This window comes from Aquarana catesbeiana, linkage group LG06 (genome assembly GCF_042186555.1).
Source record: "Aquarana catesbeiana isolate 2022-GZ linkage group LG06, ASM4218655v1, whole genome shotgun sequence".
Taxonomy (NCBI): Eukaryota; Metazoa; Chordata; class Amphibia; order Anura; family Ranidae; genus Aquarana; species Aquarana catesbeiana.
Window position 1 is genome coordinate 53,559,369 of NC_133329.1, and position 22,368 is coordinate 53,581,736.

At 43.9% G+C, this 22,368-nt stretch overlaps 2 protein-coding genes across 4 annotated transcripts in view; one reads left to right on the top strand and one right to left on the bottom strand.

Annotated features, from left to right (window-relative positions):
* The window catches only part of LOC141148415 (uncharacterized), a 332,754-nt gene that overhangs the window by 151,225 nt on the left and 159,161 nt on the right, over positions 1–22,368 (bottom strand). The window lies entirely within an intron of this gene.
* LOC141148417 (demethylmenaquinone methyltransferase-like) overlaps positions 1–22,368 on the top strand; it is a 90,264-nt gene that overhangs the window by 36,220 nt on the left and 31,676 nt on the right. For both annotated transcript variants that reach the window (XM_073635912.1, XM_073635911.1), the window contains exons 2-3: positions 991–1,120; positions 17,954–18,114. In XM_073635912.1, coding sequence (XP_073492013.1) covers positions 1,010–1,120; positions 17,954–18,114 — 272 coding nt within the window. In that variant the 5' untranslated portion in view covers positions 991–1,009. The remainder of the gene's footprint in view (positions 1–990; positions 1,121–17,953; positions 18,115–22,368) is intronic.

Consider the following 22,368-nt stretch of genomic DNA (forward strand, 5'->3'; position numbering starts at 1 on the left):
GCAGGAAAGAGGCAGGAGGAAAACTGCAGGGAAGCTCAAATACCTTTCTTTAGGTTTCTTTAGAACATCCTTTAAAGTTGAATACTGTAATTAAATGCAATCCCCTTTTGTGGGACACGATCTTTGCTCGCCTGGATAGGCCTCTCTCACTTGCCTAGCAGCCAGTAGGTAGCACGAACAAAAGTCTCTGCCACAGACTTGCTTGAAATAAACCCGTACGATCCTCTGCCACAGGATGTATTGGTTCGCGATGAATGTCAGACACAGTACTTGGACCTCTAAGCCAACCCGGCAGTACCATGTAATAAGACTACTTTAGGATACGTCCTCCAACTGAGTCACCAGGCCCCTCTCCAGAACAGCACTCTGCATGATCCTTCCATGACTGGTCCTCCCCTGGGATCTTCTCGGTTGTCCAGCTTCTTCACTCTGGATAAACAGCTCAGGACCATTCCTCGGCTGCTGTGGTAGGCCCCAGACAGGCTTCTGGGCCCACCCACACGCCACAGCGACGCGGGCCTCCGGAACAGAGGACCACGAGGTGGTACTCTAACACATACCTGTCGGCCAGGAGGGCCAGCAGGTGGCTGGAAACGAACCCCTAAACATGGCGTCTGTCCCATAAATACCCTCTCCCAGAATGCAACTTGGAGGACCACCTCCACCGAGTTGTCTCCGGGACAGAGGAGCACTCATCCGCTTTAAAATGTTGCTTTTCCAACACCCGCAGATGATCTAACTTCTTATAACGAGCAATTCACTAAATTTACCTATCAGATGGTAGATCATAAATCTACCAGCGCTACATAATGATTACTTTTCTACCTTTTTTTTTTTTCTACCATATTTTCAGTCTGAATTGTTGAAGTTTTGGTACAGGTCCACTTTGAAGAGACGGTGGTTTTTATCTGTCCCATACAGGTTAAAGTGACAGTGTATCTGCAGAGGGTCCCTTTTTTAAAATTTCTTTCTTTTGTTTTATCATTCTAGGCGATAATCTAAGTCCAAGATGGCAACACGGCAGTTTGAAGGAAAGGAGCATGCATCTGATTATCAGAAATTTGGGTTAGAGCCATCAAACAAAATAATAGACCTTATCTTCAGTTACGTGAATGAAAGGGTGAGTGACACTTCTGTCTGCTATATGCCCAGCTAAAAACAATAGGCCACTTTTAAAATTTAAAACAGAATTACTTTGCTTAGATTAGCAGAGCCACTCAAGTTATTTTTTTTAAAGGGGTTTCCCATCCAACACAGAGCAGGGAAGGGTGCTGTCAGGTTCTTACTGCTGTCTGTGACCCAATAGGTCGATTTCCCCAACTTCCTGTCCCAATTAATTGTGCCACCAGGATGCGAGTAAAAATTAAAGAACATGACAGGGGGTCTAACTCTTCCAAAAATTTTTTTTTTTTAATTTTCCTAAATAACAATCTTTTCAAATATTTCCTAAATAGTTGTGGACACTGGGGGATCTATTTATTAAACATTCTTTGGACCAATGTCACTCACAATTGTACACGTGACACAAATTTTGGCTGTAATTTCTCTAATAAATCATTCCCTATGAGGCTCTAATTGGCTTCAAAAAAGGGTGGGCTCAGGGGGCTCAGAGCACTGTGCAACAAGCACACCCACTTGTGTTACAATAGCGAATTAATATTCACTATTGTCTTCCTGCTTGTCCTCCCGGCCAATCAGGAAGCGGGTCCTGAGACCCGATTGGCCGAGAGGAGAAGCAACCATATTGGCCAACGGCGGTTCACAATGCAATCTCGGCTCCTTTGTGCTGCTGTCCACCTGTGATTCCAGGAGCAGCTCTGGGTTACTAGGAGGGCACATCATAAATCCCCCTTTTGTAAAAGATGAAGACAAAGCAGACATGACTGTGCTAAGGCTCAGCTCTAGAATAAATGAGGCAGCAAGTCCCCTGGCATGCCTTGTCCTCTCCATTGCTGACACGCTGCCCTGTGCCAGGCACTAACAGGTTACTACCAGCTAATGATGCCACCCGTTGTCATCGGTGCACCGAGATGATGATGATGATAATGTGCCTGCTCCTGCCTCTCCTCTCTGTTCCCGGTGGATTAACCTGCAGCTCAGTGGATGTGGGGAAGGTCAGTGTGATCAGCGGGGAAGTTCTCATCTGGTACTTGGCAAGGACCCGACTCTACTACCTACCTACCTGGAGGACGGCTGGAGCATGTATGTCCCTCCTGTACAGTCATGAGCCTGCCTACTAATACCTAGGTAAGAAGAGAGCCCAACTTGCTCTACTGCCTGTCACTCAGGACAAGGGGTGGGCAAGAGGGGAAGTTGCCCTGTGTGCAGTGAAGTAAAGGGGCCCTAAAAATGGATGCAGGGTGGTACACATGCTAGGGCATGTATTGATAGTGGAGGGGAGGGTGCAATTCTGCATCCTTACCCTGGGCTTTGGATAGCCCTGTCCTGGTACTCTTGTCACTGAGTGCATTTATAACATGTAAGCACATCGCAAATAGGGGTATATTAGTACCCCTATTTGACCAAACGGGGGGGTGGGTTGGGTGGTTTGTTTGCTGCTCCCTCCCAAAAAAAATAGAGCACCAGCTGCACTGCCACCCCCACACTGCATAGTCAATTAAATAACTGTGGACAAATGCTTGCACGAGTGGAACATTCCAAAGAGGAAGATCCTAAGAGTTATAACAGACAATAGGAGTAATATGGTAGCACCATTTAAACAAACTGCAGCAGCAGAAGAACCGCCCAGGAGGACTCCCCGATGACAGAATGTGACCGTAGGACTGAGTCTGAAATAATCTGCGGTGAGCCATTTTTATTTTTGAGAGAGTGCATGGAAAACACTGCGCTACTAAGTAGGAACAAAAGGAAGCAGCTACATACAATCTGACAAAGACAATAAATATATAAATTAAAAAATGTAGCACATAATGTGTGTGTAAGTGATTGAAAACAAATTATTTCTAATTTGTGATTCAGAGAAAAATATAAATACAATTAGAGGAGCATCAGCCTGATGGCCTGTGATAAGCATAAAGTCAGTGACAAATGATAATAAGTGAACAATAATGTCCCGCAACACAGGAAGGTGAGTATCCTTCGAAGTCTGGTGGTGTTCAAATGATTGTTCCAAATTGAACTTCACAGCAAGCAACCAGGATACAAATCAGGTGGACAAAGACGTCACTTGTAAAGCCACTTCATTCCGATTGCTGACTTGCTGTTAAATGCTCTCGGCCATGTCCTGTAGGAGGTGGGTGTCGGTGGACCGGGTCCACCTTTGTCCCCGGAGACCCATGCAGATTCCAGCCTAGAGGATTCCAGCGACGGGACGTCCCTTTCCATGCCCTGAGTGGCACACTGCTCATGCGATTCCCTGTCGCTGACATGGGAATCCACGGGATCTGGTAAGAGTTTTTCTACATACCATTCCTTCTACCATTGCCTCATCTCTCTGTTATGGTCTGGTTTTTATGAAGTTCAATTTGGGACGATCATTTGAACACCACCAGACTTCGAAGGATACTCACCTTCCTGTGTTGCGGGACATTATTGTTCACTTATTATCATTTGTCACTGACTTTATGCTTATCACAGGCCATCAGGCTGATGCTCCTCTAATTGTATTCACATTTTTATTTTTACATGACACTACAGTCAATTATCAAATGGATATGAGATGATTGATCTTTGGGCTGTCTGCTCTACTCTACTGGTGTATCTTTGTTATTTTTTCCACTTTATTGTAACTCATGTAAAACTATTCCTACAAGATGTTGGACCACACACCATGTGGTCTCGCCTGGTGCATACTTTGTGGTCCACATGATGCAGCAGAGGGAGGCAAGTGTTAGGGGAATCTTTGACAAAGCAAGATCAATAGTGAACGTCTTCAAGTCTTCCATTGCAACACTGAAGAGCATTGGAGCATTGTGGCCTTACTCTTTTAAATGACTGCCCCACACTCTGGTCAAGTAGTACTACTAGTACATTCAAAATGATCGCAAGATTCCTCAAACTGAAGGAGTCGGTCTGCCAAATCACAAACAACATGGGACACAGGGACAGCTTGCTCCCTAGTTAAATGGAAAAATCTTACATCATTGCATGACCTGCTGCCTTTTGCGTAGCGGAACATACTAAAACCCTCCTCCAGAGTGACACCATATCAATGTCCCTGATTGTCCCTGCCCTCTTTGATCTACTCTACTCAGCCACCTTGAGGACTTTAAATGCAACACTAGCTATCCAGACGGTGCAACAATTGCACAGAAAATTAAAGAATGTGAACCAGCATTTTGATTCATTCTTAGAGCCAAGTAACTGATTAAATGTGCTTGCAGCAGCTGCTTGTTTTGTCAACCCTACTGTCTGAAAACCCTTGTTGATGTGGCGGATGAAAATATTCAGGAACTGCTTAAGAAGGCAGAGGAGTATGCCCGTGCTGTAAGAATATCCACATTGCCCCACTTACAAGATGAGGATCTGTCTGACTCTGAAGATGTGGAAGAGGAGAATATTGAAAAATCACAGGAAGTGGAAGAAGCACCATCCACATCTAAGTAGCCAGTCTTTCAGCCGCAGAAGACCCAGGCAGAGCATCTCTCCAAACAGGCAGCATAGAGCATCAGATCAGTCCAACTGGTAATCTGGTGCACAGAATCCATTTTGCTATGGCCTTCTCACTGGCCTCTGTGGCCTGTTGTTCCAAAGTCAAATTTGTATTTTGAAGCACCTAAAAGTGCAGTGCAAATAGTTTGCTGTGGTGCACTGGCTTGACTTGGCCCATCATTGGAGGTCTTCTGTTACTGTGGGGTTGAATTAGGTGGAAAAATTCAAGTTATTCTGATTTTACTTTCTCTCTCACCCAACAGTCAACTCTAAGTTGTCTCTCCTATAACATACATGTATGGCCTTTCCCAGGGTCGGCCTTAGACCTTTAGATGCCCTGTGCCATTAGATTTATTGACCGCGCTCATTCCAGTGACCACATACATTTTTTTAAATATATACAGTAGCTTACAAAAGTGAGTACACCCCTACCATTTTTGTAAATTTTTTTATTATATCTTTTCATGTGACAACACTGAAGAAATTACACTTTGCTACAATGTAAAGAATTGAGTGTACAGCTTGTATAACAGTGTAAATTTGCTGTCCCCTCAAAATAACTCAACACACAGCCATTAATGTCTAAACCGCTGGCAACAAAAGTGAGTACACCCCTAAGTGAAATTGTGCAATCGGTGCCCAGTTGTCATCCCAGAAGGAAGCCTCTTCTAAAGATGATGCACAAGAAAGCCTGCAAACAGTTTTCTGAAGACAAGCAGACTAAGGACATGGATTACTGGAACCATGTCCTGTGGTCTGATGAGACCAAGATAAATTTATTTGGTTCAGATGGTGTTAAGCATGTGTGGTGGCAACCAGGTGAGCAGTAAGGATGGGCTATATGTTCGGGTCGAACATGAGTTCGACTCGAACATTGGCTGTTCTCCTGTTTGCCAAATAGCGAACAATTTGGGGTGTTCGCGGCAAATTTGAAAGCCGCGGAACACCCTTTAAAAGTCTATGGGAGAAATCAAAAGTGCTAGTTTTAAAGGTTAATATGCAAGTTATTGTCATAAAAAGTGTTTGGGGACCTGGGTCCTGCCCCAGGGGAAATGTATCAATGCAAAAAAAATTAAAAAACGTCAGTTTTTTCAGGAGCAGTGATTTTAATAATGCTTAAAGTGAAACAATAAAAGTGTAATATTCCTTTAAATTTCGTACCTGGGGGGTGTCTATAGTATGCCTCTAAAGTGGCGCATGTTTCCCATGCTTAGAACAGTCTGACAGCAAATTACATTTCTAAAGGAAAAAAAGTAATTTAAAACTACCCGTGGCTATAATGAATTGTTGGTCCGGCAATACACATAAAAGTTCATTGATAAAAACGGCATGGGATTCCCCCACAGGGGAACCCCGAACCAAAATTAAAAAAAAAAAAAATGTGTGGGGTTCCCCCTAAATTTTATACCAGGCCCTTCAGGTCTGGTATAGATATTAAGGGGAACCCAGCCCCAAAATTTAAAAAAAATGGCGTGGGGGTCCCCCTCAAAATCCATAGTCTGGTACCAAATACCAACCCCGTGCCAAAATAAAAAAAAATGGCATGGGGTCACCCCAAAAATCCATACCAGACCCTTATCCCAGCACACAACCTGGCAGGCTGCAGGAAAAGAGGGGCAATGAGAGAGCACCCCTCCTCCTGAACCGTAACAGGCCACATGCCCTCAACATTGGGAGGGTGCTTTGGGGTAGCCCCCCAAAGCACCATGTCCCCATGTTGATGGGGAGAAGGGCCTCATCCCCACAACCCTTGCCCGGTGGTTGTGGGGGTCTGTGGGCAAGGGGCTTATCGGAATCTGGAAGCCCCCTATAACAAGGGGACACCCAGATCCCGGCCCCCCCTGTTTGAAATGGTAACAGGTACATTGTACCCGTACCATTTCACAAAAAAAGTGTGAAAATGGTAAAAAAAAACACACACCATGGGAGAAGTCCTTTATTAAAAAATAAAAAAATAAAACTGTCCCACATAGTCCATTCACCTCCGCCGACGGACCGAAAAAAAAAATAAAGAAGATCTGCCTCCATGGGAGGCACACGCCATATGACGCCCTCCTCGCAGGTGACAGCTCTTTTAAAACCGTGGGCGGGGCCACACGGTGTCGTGCGACATCCCTATGACCACCCAGTCCACGCCCCCTCTGACGCATGGGGACATCCCTATGCAGAGGCGGCTCAAGGCTTTGTGAGGCCTTAGGCAAAACTTAGACATGAGGCCCCACTCACACCCATAATGGGAAAAATAACTCAAGCAAGAAAAATGTCTGCAGAAAGATGCACGGATCTAGCGTATTTGTGATCAGCATCACTTCCAGGGCACCCTCCTCACCCATCAGACATATGCAGCCAATGCCAGGAGGGGGGAGAGAGGGAGGTGAGAAAGAGAGAGGGGTGATAGAGAGATCCCTAGCCCTGTCCCTGTCTGCAGCCCTTCCTGTGCCCCATGTCCCAGTCTGCAGTCCCTGTCTGTGGGAAGGTTTGTGTGATGCTTGGTACAGTACCTTCCATGCCAGCAGGATGTTCATCACAGCCAGCAGCAGGCAGAGTCCATTCTTGTTTTCCGGGTGGGGACAGTGTTCTCCTCCTTCCAGAGGATCTGTTTGCTGTGAGATTGAGTGGTCCCTGGCCGCCAGCACCTTCTGCCCGTCTTTGTTTTCTGGGCCCCAGTCAGCCTGTCCTCCGGCCCTGGGAGGTCTTCAGAGCTCTTCTCCCTCCAGTGCTATCAGTCCTTGCTGCCGATGCTGCTCACCTTCCCCACCAGGCCTGGACTGGGGCAAAAAAAGGGGCCCAGGCATTGTAGACTGAGCAATCCATGAGACTGGTCTCCTCCCCGCTCTCCACCCTGACAGATCCCCTACAGCAGCTGGTGGGAGAAAGGAGACTGGAACCTTGCAGAGCTGCGGGAGGTGAGGGGGAGTAGAGCACGTGGGGCAGAGAGTAGGGGGGAGCAAGAGAGTACTGGGGGGGGGGCAGAGAGCACTGGTGGGGGTTCAGAGAGCACTGGGGGAGCCAGAGAGCACTGGGGGGGGCAAAGAGAATTGGGATGGAGAGCACAGGGGCTGGGGAGCACGGTGGAGTGGAGAGCACTAGGGAGAGGAGCCAGGGAGCACTAGGGTGGCCAGAGAGCAAGGTGCCACAGAAAACACTTGGGGGGAGCCAGGGAGCACATGGGGGGCAGAGAGCACTGGGGGAGCTGGAAAGCATGGTGGGGTGGAGAGCATGGAGGGGCAGAGAGCAGTGTAGGGGGGGGGACTTGAGAGCACGGTGGGGTAGAGAGCATAGGGGGGGAGTCAGAGAGCACTGTGGGGGGGAACTGGAGAGCACAGTGGAGAGCACTAGGAAGGGGAGCCAGGGAGCACATGGGAGGACCGGAGAGCACGGTGTGGTAATAAAGCACTGGGGGGGAGCCAGGGAACACATGGGGGGGCAGAAAGCATGGTGAGGTGGAGAGCATGGGGGGGCAGAGAGCATATGGGGGGAACTGGAGAGCACAGTGGAGAGCACTAGGAAGGGGAGCCAGGGAGCACATGGGAGGACCGGAGAGCACGGTGTGGTGAAAAGCACTGGGGGGAGCCAGGGAACACATGGGGGGCAGAAAGCATGGTGAGGTGGAGAGCATGGGGGGCAGAGAGCAGATGGGGGTTGAGAGCATGGTGGGGTGGAGAGCACTGGGGGGGTGGAGAGCACAAGGGGGACTGAAAGCATGGTGGGGTGGAGAGCACTGGGGATGGAGCCGGAGAGCACAGGGGGGCAGCAAGGGAGCACATGGGGGGACTGAGAGCGAGGTGGGGTGGAGAGCACAGGGGGTGGAGAAGATAATGGGGGGTGGAGCCAGGGAGCACATGGGGGGACTGAGAGCATGGTGGGGTGGAGAGCACAGGGGGGCAGAGGAGATCGTGGGGGGCAGAGCCAGGGAGCACATGGGGGAATGAAGAGCACGGTGGAGTGGAGAGCACTAGGGAAGGAAGCCAGGGAGCACATGGGGGGCAGAGAGCATTGGGGGAGCTGAAAAGCAAGGTGAGGTGGAGAGCATGGGGGGGCCGGAGATCAGATGGGGGGCTGAGAGCATGGTGTGGTGGAGAGCACTGGGGGAGCAGAGAGCAGATGGGGGACCGAGAGCATGGGGTGGGGAGCACAGGGGGGCCCGGAGAAGATCATGGGGGGCGGAGCAAGGGAGCACATGGGGAGACGGAGAGCATGGGATGGGGGACCAAGAGCATGGGGTGAGGTGGAGAGCACAGGGGTGGCCCAGAGTAGATCATGGGGAGCGGATCAAGGGAGCTCATGGGGGGACCGAGAGCATGGGGTGGAGTGGAGAGCACAGGGTCGGGCTGGAGGAGATCATGGTGGGCGGAGCCAGGGGGCAGCAAAGAAAGCTGGATAGGATGAGCGGCGGGGCCGCTGCATATAGAAGAATTGATCTTTCCATATTCCTCCTGCAGCCGGTGAATGCGGTTTCTCCTCCCCTTCCTGCAAACATTTAGCAGCTGCAGGAGGAATATGGAAAGATCAATTATTCTATACACAGCGGCTCCGCCGCTCCTCCTATCCAGGAGTACAGGAGGGCTCAGGGCTGCATAGCCAGGCACTCATTTTCTCGACGGACGGATGGCCAGGCAGCATCATAAGATCGGGTCCATTGAAGCTCCTTCACAGTCATGGGGCTGCGCTGCTGGGTAGTTTCTCTCCCTGACTGCTGAAGTGTATTGGCAGTCGGGTCAGGGGTGAGCGGCGCGGACTGAAGGAGCAGCTCAGCAGCTGTGTGCCCTATGGCTGCCCGCATGCCTTGCTGAGATCGCACCTGGAGTCGGCTGCTGGCACCTAGAAGTCTTTGCTTTTTCGCTCCCTGCACCTGCTGCCACCAGACCGGGATGCTCCATGATTGGCCCAGGGGGCCCTCAGGCAGTGCCCGATTGGTCAGTCAGCCCCTGGGCCACGTAGTCCCGGCGGTGGGGGAGGCGGAGCCGCCAACGCCGACATTAGTATTGATCACAGGCAAATTAGGCGATCACGAGGCCCCTGTGAGTGCGAGGCCTGAGGCGGCCGCCTACTTTGTCTAATTAGAGAGCCGCCTCTGTCCCTATGGCTTTCCCGTAGCATCAGAGGGGGGTGGACCGGGTGGCCCCGCCCCCTCTGATGCTACAGGGGAAGCCATAGGGATGTCCCCGTGCATCAGAGGGGGTGGGGTCACCTGGCGACGACACTGTGTGGCCCCGCCCACAGTTTTAAAAGAGCTGTCACCTGCGAGGAGGCGTCATATGGCGTGTGCCTCCCATGGAGGCAGATCTTCTTTATTTTTTTTTTCGGTCCGTCGGTGGAGGTGAATGGACTACGTGGGACAGTTTTTTTTATTCTTTAATAAAGGACTTCTCCAATGTGTTTTTTTTTTTTTTTTTACCTTTTTCACACTTTTTTTGTGAAATTGTATGAGTACAATGTACCTGTTACCATTTCAAACAAGGGGGCCGGGATCTGAGGGGGCTTCCAGATTCCAATAAGCCCCCTGCCCGCAGACCCCCACAACCACCGAGCAAGGGTTGTGGGGATGAGGCCCTTCTCCCCATCGACATGGGGACAAGATGCTTTGGGGGGGCTACCCCAAAGCACCCTTCCAATGTTAAGGGCATGTGGCCTGGTACAGTTCGGTGGGGTGCTCTCTCATCCCCCCTCTTTTCCTGCAGCCTGCCAGGTTGCATGCTCGGATAAGGGTCTGGTATGGATTTTTGGGGGGACCCCATGCCATTTTTTTAAAAATTTTGGTGCGGGGTTCCTCTTAATATCCATACAAGACCTGAAGGGCCTGGTATGAAATTTAGGGGGACCCCCATGCATTTTTTTTTTTACATTTTGGTTCCAGGTTCCCCTGTGGGTGAATCCCTTGCTGTTCTTATCAACGAACTTTTATGTGTATTGCCGGACCGACAATTCATTATAGCAATGTGTAGTTTTAAATGACTTTTTTCATTTAGAAATGTCATTTTGCTGTCAGACTGTTCTAAACACGGTGAAGCTTGCACCACTTTACAGGCTTACTATAGACACCCCCCAGGTACGAAATTTAAAGGAATATTACACTTTTATTTTTTTCATTTTAAGCATTATTAACCCGCTTATATAAGATGTGATTATCTGCGCTATTCAATAAAAAAAGCAGCCAGCAAAGTTTGTTGATCCCCAAACATAAAAGTCCAAAAGAGTCTATGAGAGCGGCGCTAAAATAGATGATGTTAAAATAGTGAGTCCGAGGAAAAGGGAGGAATGTTCCAGTCACCGGTAGAAGTGGTTAGGTGTAGAAGCACTCAACACCACGTGGTAAAGTAATCTGCTTACCAGAAGGCAGAGAAAGCTAGGCGTGTAATTTAATCCACAGCTCATCCAGCATGTCGGCCTCCACAATACACCCTCAAGGATTGGAACAGCAATATCCAGATAACATTCACACCCGATATAATTACTCCAGGGATTCACATAAAAAATGCAGGCTCTTAGCGAACCGATCAGCAATGTTCAGACTGCTAGTACAATAGGATATCCCTTTTCCCAGAGGAGTTGTGTACTCCTGGCTGTGTAGCTTCTACCAGTGACTGGAACATTCCTCCCTTTTCCTCGGACTCACTATTTTAACATCATCTATTTTAGCGCCACTCTCATAGACTCTTTTGGATTATTAACCGCTTGCCGACCGCTTCACGTAGATATACTGCGGCAGAAGGGCTCGTACAGAACCACGTACCTGTACGTTGCCCTTTAAGAGGCGCCCGCGGCATGCTCTGTGAGTCGGGTCACGGTTCCCACTGACTCGATCGCCGCGGGGATACCAGCGATCGCCTCACGGGGAGGAAGAACGGGGAGATGCTGATGTAAACAGCATCTCCCCGTTCTGCCTAGTGACAGTGTCACTCGATCTCTGCTCCCTGTCATCGGAGCAGAGATCAGTGACGTCACACACACAGCCCATCCCCCCTGACAGTTAGAAACACGCCCCTAGGACACACTTAACCCCTACACTGCCACCTAGCGGTTAACCCCTTCACTGCCAGTGTCATTTACACAGGAATCAGTGCATTTTTATAGCACTGATTGCTGTATAAATGACAGTGGTCCCAAAAATGTGTCAAAAATGTCCGATGTGTCCGCCATAATGTCGCAGTCAAGATAAAAATTGCTGATCGCCGCCATTTAAAAAGAAAAATATTAATAAAAATGCCATAAAACTATCCCCTATTTTGTAAACGCTATAACTTTTGCGCAAACGATCAATAATCGCTTATTGCGATTTTTTTTTTACCAAAAATATATAGAAGAATATGTATCGGCCTAAACTGAGGAAAAAAATGTTTTTTTTATATATTTTTGGGGGATATTTATTATAGCAAAAAGTAAAAAATAATGCGTTTTTTTTCAAAATTGTCGCTCTATTTTTGTTTATAGCGCAAAAAATAAAAACCGCAGAGGCTATCAAATACCACCAAAAGAAAGCTCTATTTGTGGGAAAAAAGGACGTCAATTTTGTTTGGGAGCCACGTCGCACAACCGTGCAATTGTCAGTTAAAGCGACGCAGTGGCAAATTGCAAAAAGTGCTCTGGTCAGGAAGGGGGTAAATTCTTCCGGGGCTGAAGTGGTTAAAATCACTGCTCCCGAAAAAAACTGAGGTTTTTAAAACTTTTTTTTGCATTGATCCATGTCCCCTGGGGCAGGACCCAGGTCCCCAAACACTTTTTAAGACAATAACTTGCATATAAGCCTTTAAAATGAGCACTTATGATTTTTTATGTTCGTGTCCCATAGACTTTAACGGTGTTCGCGTGTCCGAACAAATTTTTTGCCTGTTCGCATTTTCTGGTGTGAACCGAATGGGGGGGGGGGGGGGGGGGGGGTTCGGTCCATCCCTAGTGAGGAGTAAAAAGACAAGTGTGTCTTGCCTACAGTCAAGCATGGTGGTGGGAGTGTCATGGTCTGGGGCTGCATGAGTGCTGCCGGCACTGGGAAACTACAGATTATTCAGGAAACCACGAATGCCAACATGTACTGCGACATACTGATCCCCTCCCTTCAGAAACTGGGCCGCAGGGCAGTATTCCAACATAACGACCTCAAACACACCTCCAAGATGACAACTGCCTTGCTAAAGAAGCTGAGGGTAAAGGTGATGGACTGGCCAAGCATGTTTCCAGACCTAAACCCTATTGAGCATCTGTGGGGCATCCTCAAACAGAAGGTGGAGGAGCGCAAGGTCTCTAACATTCACTGGCTCTGTGATGTCGTCATGGAGGAGTGGAAGAGGACTCCAGTGGCAACCTGTGAAGCTCTGGTGAACACCATGCCCAAGAGGGTTAAGGCAGTGCTGGAAAAAAATGGTGGCCACACAACATTTTGACACTTTGGGCCCAATTTGGACATTTTCACTTAGGGGTGTACTCACTTTTGTTGCCAGCTGTTAAGACAATAATTGCTCTGGGTTGAGTCATTTTGAGGAGACAGCAAATTTACACTGTTATACAAGCTGTACACTCACTACTTTACATTGTAGCAAAGTGTCATTTCTTCATTGTTGTCACATGAAAAGATATAATAAAATATTTACAAAAATGTAGGGGGGGTGTACTCACTTTTGTGAGACACTGTGTGTGTGTGTGTGTGTGTGTGTGTGTGTGTGTGTGTGTGTGTGTGTGTGTGTGTGTGTGTGTGTGTGTGTGTGTGTGTGTGTGTGTATATATATATATATATATATATATATATATATATATATAGTGAGATACTTTCATTCCAGGAAAGCAGCAGCATATTATGATAAAACCACTCAACCACTCCCATAAAGACCCAGTGACTAGATGCAAAACATTCACAGACAAACAACTATCACTTCAGAATAACAAAAGGTATAAAATCTGACTGCAAGAAAGTTTGTTAAAAAAAAAATCCCTACAATGTACATAGATAAGACTGTTCCCAGCTTAAGTGGAGTTAAGCGAGCTATGCTTAGACATGTGCATGATGAAAAAATTTGTTTAGTTTAGTTTAGTTTCGATTCGTCATTTAACTAAATTAGTTTAGTTAAATTCGTTGCATTCGTTACATTCGTTTTCGGAATTCGTTTCGTTTTGTATTCGAAAAAATTCGACTGCATTCGAAAAAATTCGACCGTATTCGAAAAAAAACGATCAAATTCGAAAATATTCTACCACATTCGAAAAAAAACGATCGAATTCGAAAAAATTCTACCACATTCGAAAAAAACTATCAAATTCGAAAAAAATCTACCACATTCGAAAAAAAAAAATAACTGAATTTGAAAAAGTAAACTATATATAACCATTTTGCGAAATTCGAAATTCGTATAGAATGAAATCGAATTCCAATAGAAAAGATTAGGATAGAATAGAGAATATAAAAGAATAGCATAGAAAAACAATAGAACAGAAAAAAATATAATATATTCTATTCTAATCTTTTCTATTCTAATTCGAATTAATTCTGTACCAAATTCCAATTTCGGAAGATGGTTATATATATATTCTATTTTTTTTCTATCCTGTTCCATTATTTTTCTATGCTATTCTTTTCTATTCTATTCTAAACTTTTCTATTCAAATTTGAATGAATTCTATGCCAAATTCGAATTTCGGAAGATGGCTTCTAAAATGAGATTTTCGTATAGAATGAATTTGAATTTGAATAGAAAAGATTAGAATAGAAAATAATAGAAATAGAATAGACTAGAAAAACAATAGAACAGAAGAGAATAAAATATCATATATATATATTATATTTTTTTCTATTCTGTTTCATTGTTTTTCTAGGCTATTCTTTTTTATTCTATTCTAAACTTTTCTATTCGAATTTGAATTCATTCTATCAGAAATTCAAATTTCGGAAGATGGCTTCTGAAATTCGAATTTCGTATAGAATGAATTCGAATTTGAATAGAAAATAATAGAAAAGAATAGACTAGAAAAACAATAGAACAGAACAGAATAAAATATAATATATATATTATATCTTATTCTATTCTGTTCTATTGTTTTTCTAGTCTATTCTTTCTACTCTATTCTAATCTTTTCTATTCAAATTCATTTTATACGAAATTCGAATTTCGGAAGATGGTTTTATATATATATATATATTTCTATTCTGTTCTATTGTTTTTCTATTATTTTCTATTATATATATATATAAAACCATCTTCTGAAATTGGAATTTGATACAGAATGAATTTGAATAGAAAAGATTAGAATAGAATATTTTTTTTTCTATTCTGTTCTATTGTTTTTCTATGCTATTCTTTTATATTATTTTCTGTTCTATTCTAATCTTTTGTATTTGAATTCATTCTGTACCAAATTCCAATTTCGGAAGATGGTTTTATATATTTTTTTATATATTTTTTTTTCTATTCTGTTCTATTGTTTTTCTGCTCTAGTCTTTTCTATTAGAATTCGATTTCATTCTATTTCATTCTATTTCTGTATAACCATATATATATATATATATATATATATATATATATATATATATATATATATATATATATATAAAACCATCTTCTGAAATTTGAATTTCTTATAAAATGAATTTGAATTTGAATAGAAAAGATTACAATAGAGTAGAAGAGAAAAGACTAGAAAAACAATAGAACAGAATAGAATAAAATATATATATTATATTTTTTTCTATTCTGTTCTATTGTTTTTCTAGTCTTCTTTTCTATTATTCAAATTCAAATTTCAGAAGCCATGTTCCGAAATTCGAATTTCGTATAGAATGAATTTGAATTTGAATTGAAAAGACTATTATAGAATATAAAATAATAGAAAAGAAAAGCATAAAAAATAGAAGAGAATAATAAAAAAAAATATATATAAATATATGTATATATATATATGTATATATATATATTCATTCTATATTCATTCTATATCTTATTGGTTTTTTTAGAAAAACGTTTTCTATTTTTTTCGAATTCGATTCGAATTTGTTTTCGAATTTGATTCGAATTTGTATTAGATTCGAATATGTTTTCGAATTCGATTCGAATATGTTTTCGAATTCGATTCGAATATGTTTTTGAATATGTTTTCGAATTTGATTCGAATATGTTTTCGAATTCGTTCGTTTTTTTTTCGGATTCGTTTAAATTCTTTACTTTTCTAATTCGGAAATTTGGATGCATCCGAATTTCCGAATAATGAAAAATTCGTCCGAATTTCGATTCGGAACGAAACAAAATGCACATGTCTAGCTATGCTTACCTTTGTACAGTATGAATTTCAGAATGAGTTGTCAGCAAATGACGCTTCAATTTTGTTGTATTTTTACCAGAGTGTGTCGCTCCACATGGTTTGCAAACGGTCTTGTCCATAACATCAAGTGTAAATACATCCATAGATCTTCTCTACTTTCTACCAGTCAGATGCCGACATTTCTGTATAGTTTGAGCAGCAGTGGGGATGGCAAAATAGGTGTGACTCACTCTGAGTCCGACTCGCCTTGGTGAGGCCTGGATGTGGATGGTGAGGAGGAGGCCTGCAATGCACAATGCTCTGGATGGTGGTCTGAGGAGGCCTGTAATGCATAGTGCTCTGGAAAGGTGGTCTGATTCTGAGAGGTCTCTAATGCTGAACAGTGCTGGATGGTGGTCTCAGGTCTGAGGGATCAGTGCTGGGACAAGGTCATCTGGTAACAGTAACAGTGGTGTTAGGTTTGTAATTTATGTGACGTATACCAAAATGGTAGGAGTTGTAGTGTTACACTGCAGTAAACTTAATAATTTAAAATTTGTGCATAAATATTGGGCTAACAGTGGCAATGGTCAGACAGAAAACATCTCTGGAAGTCGCTGGAAGGAAGAAAAAAATGTCCTTGCATTGATGGTGTCACTGGAAGGAAAAAAATGTCAGTCTGAAGAGGACTGATGCTGGAAGTTGGGCTCTGTGGGGTGCATGGAACTAACTCTAGGGGGCTCAGAGGTAATGAGACTGAAGGGTTTCTTCAAATGTGCCGCAATCATTGATGGTGTTTGACAATGCCTACTCTGACCACAACCCGCCTGTCTGTGAATGAGCCTTAAGACCTTGTCTATAATTGGGTTTGGTGGGTTGATAACCCCCCCCCCCCCCCCCGAGCTACAAAAGCAGACTTATGGGGCTATACACATTCTACTGGGGTGTTTGTTTGTTTTTTTTATATAAGGTCTCTGCTACAAAAAAAAAAATCTATAGTATTTGGGGGTTATATGTAATTGTCTAGTAAAAAATACTGATTTTAACTTGTAAGCACAAATGTCATAAGGGCTGGGTCTTTTTTATAAAATAAAACCAAAAAAATCTAAAGGAAAATAGTTGAAGAAAGTAGAGAAAGTAGACTAGGAAGTTAATGAGGGCTGATTAAAGTAAACCAGGGGTTAAAACGAGTTTAAGCAAAGGTACATTTTATTTTTACCTGTTGGATTGCTTTAACTAGCATCTACAAATTGAAGTTTTATCCCTTTTGATCTACAGATGAATGAACAGCATGATCTAAAACTAACAATATGTTCATTTGTATCTTTGTATATTCCCAACTGAACAGTGTTGTTTAATCATGTTTAATGATAGTTAGTTGGGGGGGGGGGGGGTAGCACAGCCAAGATATTTACCAGTGTCTGGAGTCCTGCACTTTCCTCCCACAGCCAGTTCTCATAGTTGCCAGACCCTGGTGCCACCAACTTGAAGCTGGAAGCTGACTTACTTTTTCTCAGGAAATCGCAGCCAGCTCCCCACTGCGCATGTGAAAGATTGTGCGGCGCTTTAAAACTGGTCCCGCTGCCTCCTGGGACGTGTGATACCAAGTTGCATAGTTCTCACCTAGGCTTGTCAAAAAATTGTACCCGCTCCCACGAAAAAGAACAAAAATCAATTCTGGTAAAGTAGGGAGTGAAGTGGAGGATGGGGATCATTTTCAACCAAATAAAAAAAACTATCATTGTTACGACATTATAAATGTAACCCACCCCTTTAAATGGGTCTTAATGCCGAGGAGGGCAAGACAGTTCTTAATCACATGACCACTGTGCTTGGCTCTCTCAGTGGACACATGAATGGAAGCCTGTCCCACCAGCTTCCAATTAGGACTAGAGACAGAGAGCTGGCTATGCTGTGGCTATGACTATGCTGGGGGCATGCAGTGAGCGTGTTCTCAGCACAAAAATCTTGGCTTTCCATGGACTCCTATGTGTGATGTAAGGGCTTTAAAGCCCACCCTCTTTACAGCCACACATATGCATGATGTGGGTAGCAAGAGGTTAAACTGAAAACAACACCAGTGTCATTGTGATGTATTTTGAAGATGTTTCTGTCTTCCTAGTTTCCCAAACCATATGGATTTGCTGTGGACGTTGGCTGTGGAACGGGGCAGAACACAAGAACTCTCTCCCCATACTTCAAGAAAGTTCTCGGAATCGACATCAGTGAGGCTCAGATAGAAGAGGCCAAGAAAGCCACTGGGTCACCCAATGTCACATACAGGTGGGGACATTCTAAATGTGTTTCATTAGTAACGTTCAGAGGAGGACTAGGAACATTTGGCCTGGGGGAGCACATACAACCAAGTAGCCCCTTTCCTGATTAGAGTTGGGCTTCCGGTTTGGCCCGAGCATGATTTTGGGCTGAACATTGGCTGTTCACCCATTTGAGGAACACCCCAATTATCAGGGCGTTCGACCGTTTGTTCGGTCTGCAGAATGACCACAATGCGCTGCACAGTGCATTGGAAGCAAGGTTTGGCTGAAGCATTGAAAACTTTGCCCAATCAGGGCACAGAGCACTGTCAGAGCCGTAATTGGAGAAAGTAATGACTCTATCCAATCATGACTCATTGCTCTTAGTCCCGCCCCACACTATAAAAATATCCTCCCCATAGTGGCCATTTGCAGTGTGATATCGGTGTGGAGAGAGATAGAACAGGGCTCTGTTCAGTGCTACTAGAGAGTTAGCGCGCTTATGTGCTTCTATTGTCAGTGTAGAATATGAGTTTAGTTCAGTGTAAGTGTAGTGTGACCGTTCATTTTTACTTTAGTGTCAGTTTAATTTGTCAGGGCAGTTTTCCTGCAGTGTATATATCAGTACATTGCTGCACGTTTAACGCAGTACATTTGAATGCGTTAGTGCACGTTCAATGCAGTATATTGCAGAGCGTGAGTGCAGTTTTACTGCAGTATATTGTAGTGTGTCAGTGGAGTGTGTCTGTGTAGTGAGTACTCAAGTTAAAGTGAATCAAACACCACTCTCCATTGATTAAAGTGCATCCACGTACACCTTTCCACATCTTTATTACATTTTGTTAATAAGTGCCCCCCTATCATGTCTGGGAGGCCAACAAGGAGAGGCAAATGTTCCCATGGCACTTTGGGGGCCAGCAGCATATGTGTCCACAGACAAAGGTGGACGTGGTCAGTCCTCAGGCAGGGCATCATTTTCTCTGTTTAGTAATGTTGCCCATGCTATCCAGCCACAGCATGCAGAGGAGGCGGTGGACTGGCTTAATAAACAGCCAGTCCAAGTATACCGGAAATGTCGGCTTCTGTGACTGTCAGTGGTCAAAAGAGAAGAGAAGGATGTATTTTACATTTAATCTAAAGGACAAGAACATTTGCAAACCATGTGGAGCGACACCCATTGAAAAAAATACAACAAACTTGAAGCGTCATTTGCGGACAACTCATCTTAAAATAAGTATAAAGGTAAGCACAGCACTTAATTCTTGTTGGGAACAGTTATATAAACATTGCAGGGATTTTTTTTAACAAACTTTCTTGCAGTCAGATTTCATACCTTTTTGTTCTGAAGTAATAGCAGTTTGTTGTTTTGTATGTCTATGTTGTGCATTTTAGTCACTGAATTTTAATGGGAGTGATTTGATTTCATAATATCAGGCCAGGGAGAAGGCCATAGCAGGATTGATTGGGTGCACTGGATTACCAGGCAGAACAATTGAAGATGAGGACTTTGTTAGCATGATGGAGACAGTAGATGGGGAGCCGACTGTGCCAAAGAAAACTAAAATAAGCAATCTGATTGACAAAGTATGAAGATGAAAAAAAAAAATTCAAAAAGACTGGCTGCTGTCCAAAGAGTATCTATTTGCACTGATTTTTGGACCAAAAAAGGAGTCTCAGCTTCATTCCTTGCTAGAAGTGCATGCTACTTTTGTGCTGAACAACATAAACCTTTACACATATTGTTGGCCCTTGATCAAGTAGCCCACCCACACACTGCACAGTCAATTAAGTCATGTGTAGAGAAATGCTTGAAAGAGTGGGACATACCAAAGAGGAAGATCCTTACAGTATTAACAGACAATGGGAGCAATTTGGTGGCAGCATTTAAACAAACTGCAGCAGCAGAAGAACAACCCAGCTCTAGCGAGGAAGACTCCCCCATGACGGAAAGTGACTCTGACTTCAAAATTGATGATCTGCGGTGAGCCATTTTTATTATTCTGTTACATGTTGACACCAGTCAATTTGTTGGTACCTAACAAGTGTTCCACTTGTTAGGTACCAACAAATCGACATTGACCAGAAACCATGTGTGGTGCATACCTTGCAACTTGTGGTCCAGATGGTGCAGAAGGAGGCAAGTGTGAAGGGAATACTGGATAAAACAAGATCAATAGTGGACCTCTTCCGCAAGTCTATAATTGCAACACAAGCTACTGGTGCATTGTGGCCTTACTCTTTTAAATTACTGCCCCACACGCTGATCAAGTACATTCAACATGATTGCAAGACAGAGTCAGTCTGCCAAATCGCAAATAACATGGGATGGGACAGCTTGCTCCCTAGTGAATGGCAAAAGCTCACATCATTGCATGACCTAGTGCTGCTTTTGCAGAACTTATCAAAACCCTCCAGAGTGACACCATGTCCCTGTCCTCTTTGATCTGCTCAGCCACCTTGAGGACTTTAAACAGAACACTAGCTACCAATACCTTGCCAAATTGGCACAGAAAATGAAAGGGAGCGTGAACCAGCGTTTTGCGTCATTATTAGATCCAACTGATGAAATGTCTGCGCCACTTGCAGCAGCAGCTTGTTTTGTCAACCCTACTGTCTGTGAAACCCTTGTTGATGTGGCGGATGAGAATATTCAAGAACTGCTTAAAAAGGCAGAGGAGTATGCCATAAGAAAATCCACATTTCGACACACGAGAGGAATTGCCTGAAGATGATGATGTGGAACTATTGCAGGAAGTGAAAAAAGCACCGCCATCCACATCTAAGCAGCCAGTCTTTCAGTTTCTTTCTAAAGACCCAGGCAGAGGATCTCCCCAAATAGCATAGAGTAGCAGATCAGGAAATATAAGGAAGAGCTTTTTGCAACAAGTTCCCACCATCAGTGAGGGCACCACAACAGATTTTTGGCTGTCAAAGAGTGACACTTTTTATTACCAGCTAAAACCTTTTGCATTAGACCTGCTGGCTATGCCAGCTTCTCAAGCCTTTGAAGAGAGGGTATTCAGTGTCACAGGTGATCTCTCTAGAGGCCAGTGGAATAGAGCAGGGACATGTTGGTACAAAGTGCTTTCCTTAAAATGAATCGAAACAGTGTTTTATTCTCCAGGTATTTCTATTTCTAACATAAGAAGCATACCTAATACTTGCTGAAGTATTGAAGTGGTTAAGTAAGAGATTGTAAGAGATTGCAGACATGATACAAGAATTGGTTAGACTGCATACTGCATTTTTCTTGACCTTTCTTGCACTAAAGGTGCAAATAGTGGCCAACAATAAACTCATATTAATTTAAATTGATGATATTAATTAAAAAGTCGCATATATAATAGTTTTATATATAAAAAATATAACTATTTTTTAAAAACTGTCCTTTTCGACAAAGTGCATCCTGCATTTTCGGTTTCGGCACTCATTTCCATTCGGTGCACCCCTACTCGAAACTTATCCCGTCTCCACAGAGAGAGCCGAAGATGAAATCTCTTGAGGACACCTTAAAGAGGAGTTTATGTAACGCCTGTCCCGACTCTGGTAGGTTAGAGTCTCATGGAAAACGTAATTTTGAGGCTTCTGTTGGTCAAGAGAGGAGCAGTGGAGAAGGGGGCTGCCTCAGTGATTTTTTTTCAAAATTTTTTGTTTTAGTCCTTGGCGCCCAGGGCTGTCAGCTTCCACATCCCATCGTCAGTGTCTTCATCATATGGTAACAGATAAGGGATAAGTACAGCGCTGCTACAGAGATGCTAAAAAATATATAATACAGTAAGCAGCTAACACACCTCTAAGACAAAGAAGTAAAAAATTCAACAGATATATATATAGTGTAGCGCTATGTGTATGGATAGATCAAGATGAAATGTTAAGATCGAGCCATCTAGCAATGGCCAGAAAACAAACAAAAATTAATTTAAAAAGGTGAATTAAAAAAGGTATAGTTGCACAAATACAAAGTCATATATAGAGCATAATAGAATACACCTGTGAAAGAGTGAAAACACAAACACAATATAAATCAACCGTAAATAAAGTCCATGTAAATAAAATGTGTCCTTGATGAAAAGCCACCACCAACGGTCTCTGAGGGTAAGTTGATGAAGGCAGCAACAGGGTGTTACTGGTGGGTGAGACGGAGGAACACCAAATCCAATGTGACGTCTATGTATGTGTCAGAACCACCACCATAACATCTGAGGAGGCTTACCGGACGTAGAAGACTTGTAAAGACATACGTCTTGCAAGTCACAAAAAGCTTGTTTAGCCACCGGGGCTA